This window comes from Pundamilia nyererei, unplaced genomic scaffold (assembly GCF_000239375.1).
Source record: "Pundamilia nyererei isolate P.nyererei 1_Seehausen unplaced genomic scaffold, PunNye1.0 scaffold00231, whole genome shotgun sequence".
NCBI classification, from domain to species: Eukaryota; Metazoa; Chordata; class Actinopteri; order Cichliformes; family Cichlidae; genus Pundamilia; species Pundamilia nyererei.
Genome location: NW_005187632.1, coordinates 641,513 through 649,885, shown reverse-complemented (window position 1 = coordinate 649,885; position 8,373 = coordinate 641,513). Strand labels below are relative to the sequence as shown.

The following is an 8,373-nucleotide window of genomic DNA, read 5'->3' as shown; positions in this document are numbered from 1 at the left end:
GTGTGTGTGTGTGTGTGTGTGTGCATATATGTAGCATGTATGAGCGTATGTGGTTCCATTTTTTTCCAGCTCATGTCTATGTGATGTGTATGTGTGTGTGACCTGCTCTTTGTTCCTGTGCTCGGTGCAGTAAGGAGAGTGGACCGTTGACGAGGATTAATGCCCAACATATGGCAACCCTACGGGACACACACACACACACACACACACACACACACACACACACTGCAGTCATTACTCTGAACAAAGAACTGTAAGGCTAATGAGAAGGCGATATCATGTGTCCTCTATACACTCACACACACACACACACTGCATGAATTCATGTGGATGCGCACAAACACACTCTAATGTTGCTTACACATGGATGGATGCAGATGAGCACACACACACACACACACACACCTGGTACTGTAACATGTATCCATTGTGTGTATATGGGAGTTGAAAGGTAGCAGAGGGTTGTTGATGGAAAGGTTTTAAGGTTTGAATGCAAACACCTGCGCGTGTGTGTGTGTATCTGTAAAAGAGAGAGAAGAAGGGAGTTTATTGCAAAGATGAGTGTGTGTGTGTGATTGAAGGAGGACGAGGTGAAGCAGAGTTCAGAGTTCTTTTTTTCGGTGTTTGTATGTGTGTTTGTGTGTGTGTGTGTTTGTGTGTGCACGTCTTTTTTCTCACATACAGATCACACCCAAAAACATTTGCAGACGTTTTCTCTCTTTTAGCACACTTTCTCTTTTCTCTCTTGCTCCGCACCTCCCAGTGGGATTTGACCGATATTCAGTACTTGACACGTTCCTGGAAAACCGCACAGCCACTCTGTAGTCTCTGCTGTTGTAGTAGCTGACCCGTCTGTAAGCCCACACCCTTGTTAGGTGCTTTTCAGACTTGCACCCACTTTCCATTTATCTGATGGCTTCATGTTTGAATAACAGCCCTGATGACTTTTATGTAAAAGTCATGATGACAGTCGTACTAATTGGAGAAGGTGTGTTACCTGTAAAACTGTATCTCCAAAATGAGGTTAATTCTGTATTCATATCTGGACACTATGAATGATATCTACGCTAGGGCCTAAAGACCATTTACTAGGGAAAAACAAAGCTGTTTCTCAGTATATCACTAGAAACACAACTTAATGCACTGAGGGCCACAATTAAACATACAAAATTATGATTTCATAAGTTGGAAAAGCATGTGCATATGTTTCACTTTTCTATATCAACAGCTGGTATGAATAAAAACAGTAATATTTGTTTTTTTCTTTTATTGATGTACAATTAAAAACCAAATACATTGCTGTCATGTGTAGATCTTATCCTTTTAAGGCATTATTCTTAGTGTTTTCAAGGTCTTTGCAAATGACATTAACATAACAGAGCAGTGCTGCTTTTGTTGGGACAGTGTTGGTATAAAGACTATAAAATCCAACTAAAAGGATTATTTAAGAACACTTTTACAATCACAAAACAGTGCGTTAGTTATCTGTGTATTGCCCCCAGGTGGAGATACAAGACTAGTGTCCCATCTAAAAGTGATGACAGAAACTTATAAGCTGGATGCATAAATTTCAGATTTTGTTTAAAAAAAAAGTTTTATTAGAAGTTTGACCCTCCAGGTTTTTTAGCGTAAGTACTGGAGTCACTTTTCAAATGACTTTGTTAAACTGTGGTTGCACGACAGCTACGACACAAGTGGCTCAGTATTTCTTGGTTTAACTGTCAGCAAGCAGATGAGCTCCATTCTACTTATTTATTTAATAAATTTTTGACGGGGTAGATTGTGTACCACACATTTGCCATATTTAGCACTGAAGTCGTTTCCCTTTGTTTCAAAGTCAAGTAATAAAAAGCTAGTTAGCTATACAAGCTAACGTTAGCGCCTTCTGTTAGCACAGGGAAAGTCACACTTTTGTACTTTCATTACAGAAATCTTAGGTTTGGAAAATAAAGTAGAGTGTACCTGCTTCTATTTTTTCTAATCTCATGCAGTGGCACTATGTCGAAGTCTTGAACAGGTTTTATTTTTTGGCCTCTCGCTCTCTCTCTCTCTCTAGGTGTAAATGACTTTGGATGGCCATCTGTTACTTAGCTACCCTGCAGAGAGTTGGCCTGCATGCGCACCTCCTCTGTGTGTGTGTGTGCGTGTGTTTGTGTGTGTGTGGCTTCCTTTATGTTTAGCCGCATGTGTTCAGTTACAGTATTCTTGTTTGAGTGTGTTTATTTATGCCTACGTGCACATGCATAATACAGTAGGTTGTGTGTGTGTGTGTGTGTGACAGAAATAGGGGGGTTGAGAGAGATGCTGGAGTGTGTTGAGTGTTTATTCAGGTTCACTTGCTCATGTAGAACATGTATCCCAGCTTATGTATGTAAAAAGAATGCTGTTTTACATGAGTGTTAGCATATTTGTTCCTCCTCTGTCTCTCCGTGAAGACTGTAAACTCCTTAAAGTCCATCGGCAGCAATAACAATCTGCATATCTAAACAACATTTAAGTTTTCTGCTGAGTTTCCTTCCAGGAGCTTCTTCACAGGAAAAAGTCTGTCAGCCATACTCAGGATTTCAGAAACACTTGGTGGACATGAGACTTTGTACTTCATAGTCTTTCAGTTGCTCAAAGGGCAGGATGAAATATGTCGGTGAGGCAGCTTTTACTTTTTTGCTCGGAGTCCTTGGAAACTTGTCTGCCCGACACAGCTGACAGTGTTGATATCTTTATATGGAAAACAAAGACCTCAGATGTGAAACTGATATACATGAACCTAAGTGCTTTGAATGATACCGTATTGTATCATGTTTGATGCAGATGGTCTGAGAGGCGTGCACAGATTATAATGGCTTCATTTTTCTGCACTCAACCCTGGAAAATCTTAGAAACTAATCTCCTTTTCTCTCTCTCCCCCTCCAGCTCTCGCCCAGGCCGTCCTCCCAAGCGTTGTTCTGGTGCAGGGATCCAGGAAAGCCCCAGGCTGCTTCACCCAGGCCTCCCCGGCCTGCTGTCCCCCAGCCTGCTGTCCCACACTGGTAAGAGAAAGAGACCGAGACATGAATGATTTTCTCGTTTTTAATGCATCTTATTACCTTATTGGGATTTATTTTGAGTCCTTTTTTTGTTGTTCCAGCAGCTTCTGAGGACTCTGTGATAGTGCCCTCTACTGGTCAAAGTAATTATGACAGAAAACAGAGAGGAAGTTGTGTAGGGAGGAGGTAGGGGTGGATGGATGGGTCAACAACTGCTGTTTGATGCAAATTACTTTCAATAAATACTCATCTAACCCAACCAAACACAGGTGGAAAAATCTGGGATCGCATGCAAGCATAAACTGTGTTGATTTTTAGATTATTTCCAGACTGAAGAATTTCAGATTCAGTGACTTGTAGGGACTGAAATCGTGTCTTTGATGCTTAATTTAAACATACGATGCTTTTCATGCTAACATGTCCCGCGACCTGATGTTGTAAGTCTTGTATATGGTTTAGGACCAAAATACATCAGTGACCTCCTGACCCAGTATGAACCTTCCAGATCCCTCAGGTCATCTGGATCCGGTCTTTTATCAGTTCCCAGAGTCAGAACCAGACACGGAGAAGCTGCATTCAGCTTTTATGCTCCTTATATCTGGAACAAACTCCCAGAAAGCCTCAGATCAGCTGAAACACTCAGTTTATTTAAATCCAGGTTGAAGACTCACCTGTTCTCAGCTGCATTTGAATAAAGCACCAAATCCACACTTTTAAGCTTAAATTTCAAAACTTACTCTAACTACTGATCTTATCTATTTCTGATTTTATCTGTTTTGATTTTATATACTGTTTTGTTTGTTTGTTAAACTTAAATTTCAAAACTTACATTAACTACTGATTTTATCTACTGTTCTGATTTTATCTGTTTTGATTTTATATACTGTTTTGTTTGTTTGTTTGTTTTTTAAGTGGGCTTAGAGCTCTGGGTAGCTCCCCAGCTGGGTCTAGACTGGGTCTAGAGAGTATTTTAAATTCAGGGAATTTAAAATAGAAAGTAGCTCGTCCACAGAAGGACTGGTAGCTCCCCTTACGATAAGGGTTCAGATCGCGCGAACAGGTGTGAAATGTGTGTGTTTAGTTAGTTTGTTTGTTTGCTTGTTTTAATCAATTTTAAATCATGCTTTTTATTTGTTTTTGTTTCTAATGTCTCTGTAAAGCACTTTGAATCACCTGTTGTTGAATTGTGCTATACAAATAAATTTGCCTTGCCTTGCCTTGTCTTGCCTTTCCATGAAAATGGAGAGCACAGGTAATGAGGCGGGTTTTGCAGATGACAGGTCACATACAATGCAACGTAAGGAGGATATTTTCTTCCTTTCATACAAGATGCAGTGATGAGTGACGACTTCATCACCTCTACCACCTGTGGTAAAGCACAGCGATACACTGGATTGCTTCCATACCAGCGGTGTAAGAGCAAACAGGAAGATAACTGAAAGATTGTGGGGAAATCTGTGGGAAAAGTTGTTTTTGTGCCTAAAACTGCAAAGATCTCTAAAGTGATCAATGGTTAGTAGGAAATGAATGTTCCTGTTAGCTTGGGCTGTGTAATTAGCTGGTCAGGGCTGTAGATTTTACAAATGCTGTGGGCATTTTTGCACTGAACTGGAAGAGAAAATTCAACTTTTAACCAATTTAAGCTCCTTTACAGCACTTAAAGTATTGGCTGAACACAGATTTTTGTTCACATATTTTTTCAGTCATTAGTCAAGGACATGCACTCAATGACCAGATGGACTTGAGTATGAGCAATAAAGGATTTTCTGGTGCATTTTCAGGAAGAACTAATGAAAAGCTCGGTGACCATTAGTTTCCATGAATTTCTAATGGGGTTTATGAGTATACCTAAAATTTGATTAAGAAATGACTTGTGTTCCCTTTTGTGTCATTAAGTTTGCACATGTTTATGAATACGTGGTCACAGGAACTTCAGTCGTGTTTTTTAATGTGAAATATTATTTATGCATAGTCTTTACTTTGTTAATACTGCACAACAGTTGTCATATCAAAGTTCGTGTTTCCCCCTCGACCGCTCTAAATTTCGCTGCTGGTCGGTCCTGAACGGCTCGCGCTGGTCGGCTCACTCTGTTACTGCGTTTCCGTGTCTGTTTAATGGACCTAATGTGTTTCCCGCTCTGTGTTTGACACGTGTTTCAGTTTGCGAATTGGTGACAGCTGGTAGAGGAGCCAACTGCTGGCCTTTAATGGAAAAAAGTATCACATTGTTATGCTTATAACCTCCAGAGAAAATGACCAGTAATCCTCATAAAGCTGCGCACTGACACATTTCACTAATTTTGAGCTTTCACATTAACATCTACCATGAATCCCGAGCGGGCTGTATTTTAAGGAAACACTCATATGTTTTTTAAATTTTTTTGATCAAATGTGTAAACATCTCTGTAGTGCCTGTAGTGCTGTTTAAGCATCTAGATTGTGTGGATGCAAGTTGCCGAGTTGTAGAGATACGGACGTTGCTCTGTGTACTCACAATATGTTGCTCAGAGCACCATAAAATATATTTGTACGCTCAACAGGAATGTCTCCTTCCAGAAATCATGAGGTGTTTTTATGCGTACCCTGTTGTGAGCAGTTTCATGTAGAAACAGTTTTCTCCGTACCTTTTGCATCTGCCAACCAAAGAAGCGTGCAGATGGGTCACTCCGTTATCAGAGCAACCAAAAACGAAGGAGGTCCCCACTCGACCTCCTCAGAATCAGCTATTACAAGCATATTTAATGAAGCCATGTAAAATATAAAACAAGAAAAAAACACAGTGTGTCAGAGTATAGTAAATAATGTGGATCCATAAAAGAGAGCATCTGGGCAGGGCTGCAGCCCACCTTTTGGGGATCTGTGATGTGAAGTAACCAACACGCATCGGTACACCGAATGTTGGAGCTCTTTTCCTCTATCCTCATCCTTTCTTTCTGAGCAATCGAGATGGCAAAGAAAACAAAATGAAAGGCTCCCTCTTTTTTCCCCCTCCTGTAGCCACAGAAAGTGGAAATGGAGGGAACGCAAAGGATAGAGGAGGGGGAGAAATGGAGAGAAGAAAGGAGGGATGTCGCCAGAGGAGGTAATGAAACCTAAAAATGACTGCCAAAGTACTGAGGAAAACATGGTTGGAGGGACCAAAGAGTGGGAAAAAAAGACGGAACCGAGGAAGAGGCAAGGAGTGTGACAAAAATGGCGCGATGGAAGATGGATAAACGAGTGGATGACACAACGAAAGAAAAAAACGGGTAAAGCGAAGGAGACGAGGAGGAGGAAAAAGACCTGCAGAGAAAGAGAAAGGGAGAGTGAACGAGTGCAGATTGCATGGTGGTGTGATGAATGACACGTCTCTGGGGTCCCACTCCTCCATCTGTCCATCCTCCCCCCTCCTTCCCTTGCTGTGTCCCTCTTTTCTTCCCTTTCCCTTCTTCCTCAACTCGTCTCCCTCCCTCCTTCCTGCTCTGTCATCCAGGTTTTCATGTTCTTCATTTTTTAAGTCTCTTCTTTTCCTCCTGCCTGCATCTTCCTTACTTTATTACTTCCTACTTCTTTCACTCCCTTCTCTTCCCCCCCATGTCTGCCACCTTTCTCACTTTATTCTTTGCTTCCTTTATTTTGTCACTTTATCCTCTTCAATCTCCACTTCTTGTCTCTCCTACTCCTCTCCTTTACTTATTCTGCTATTCTACTTCCTGCTTTCCTTCTTTCCCCTCCTCCTCCTTCTTTCTTCCTTCCTCCCTCCCCTTTTATTTCCTTCTCTATCTCCTCTCTATTTTCTTCCCTCCTCTTTTGTCTACTCATTTTTGTAATTGCTTTCCTGTGCCTCCTCTTTCTTCCTTTTTGTTTCTCCCCCTCCTCATGCTTTAATTTCCTTATATCCTTTACTTTCTTCTGCTTAATTTGTTCTTGTAACCTTTCGATCTTCCTTGCCTTATTTTCCATCTTCTTCCATCCTGCTTCCTTCATCTTACTGTCCCCTACTTGCCCTCCATTCTCCTAACCTTTGTTTTCTTCTTTTCCTTCCTTAAACTTGCTCCTAACTCCTAACACACTTCCTATCCTCCCTTCTCATTTCCCTTCATTCCTTCACTCTTCCCTCCTTTTTCCTATAAGTTTTCCTCCATTTTCTTCCTTTCTCTTCTTGTTTTTTGTATCCTGCTTGATTGTCTCTTGCCTTGCTTCCCTGCTCTGTTCACATTTTTATTCCTAAACTCATTCCATTCATCTTGACTCTTCTTGTAAACTTTTCTATCCTTCACTCTTCCTTCTTTTTCTTAGTTCCACCATCCATACCTTGTCTTCCCCCCTTTCCTTTGTCATTTCATCTTCCATGATTTTCTTTCCATGTGCCACTCATTTGCTGCAGTTGTCTTCTTTCTTTCTCCATCATTCCTTTTTGCTTTCCTGCTCCCTACCCCATCCCTTCGTCATGCCCTCAGCGTCATTCTCCTCACCTTCTTTTTCCCGTCTTTGTATTCCTCCTTCATCCCCTCACAACCTCTTAATTTTTCCTCGCTTTCCTTTTTTCGTGTGCTGTTTTTGTATCTTCCTTGCTTCTTTCGTTTTCTCCTTCCCCCTGTTCCCTCTCCCCCAATTATGTCCTTTTTTTAAAAGAAATCCAAGCATCTTTCTTTCCCTCCTGCTCCCTCTATCAGCTTTCTTCTCTCTCCTTTGTCCTTTCTGCTTTTTTGGGGTCACTACCCTTCCTTCTCTTCTTCTGCTTTCTTTCCCTTCATTTCCTTTTTTCTTTAATTTGTCCTTTCCTCTTTTATTTCCAGCCTTTCTTTCCTTTCCCTTTCTTTCCTCCTTCCTTTCATTTTCCAGATCTTCCTCCTCCACCTCTTTTTCCTTCCTGTTGTTTCTTCTGTCATTTCTTCAACCCTGAATTCCCCCACGCTTTCCCTTTCTCTTCCTCTGCTCTTGCCTCCTTGACTGTCTCCTTCCATCTTTCCCCTCTCACCTCATCGTGGTCCCACACTAAACTTTCCTTCTCTCCTTCCTACCCTCATTTCAATCATCTCCTCTTTCCTTTCCTTCCACATTGTGAACCTCCTCACTTCTCTTCCTCTGATCTTCATTTTGCTTCCTCTTCATTCTCCACATATTTGCGTTTCGTTCTTGCCGCTCTCGTTCCTTCAGATCTTTCCCCTCCATCACCTCGCCAGTTTTTCTCCTCCATCCTTCCCTCCATCCCCCTTGACAGTGACTGTTGGCCTCCTTCTCTCCTCCCTCTCCCTCTACAGGATAAATAAAACATGGTTTTGTTTAGTGACATATGGACACAGCTCACTGTGGCATACTAATGACACACACACACACACACCTGATATATGTGTGTGTGTGTGTGTGT

The 8,373-nt window shown here is 41.4% G+C and overlaps 1 protein-coding gene across 1 annotated transcript in view; it reads left to right on the top strand.

Moving 5' to 3' along the window:
* The window catches only part of dachb (dachshund b), a 113,242-nt gene that overhangs the window by 58,017 nt on the left and 46,852 nt on the right, over positions 1 to 8,373 (top strand). Inside the window, exon 2 of the mRNA XM_005748848.1 lies at positions 2,911 to 3,026. Within this exon, the coding sequence (XP_005748905.1) occupies positions 2,911 to 3,026 (116 nt within the window). The remainder of the gene's footprint in view (positions 1 to 2,910; positions 3,027 to 8,373) is intronic.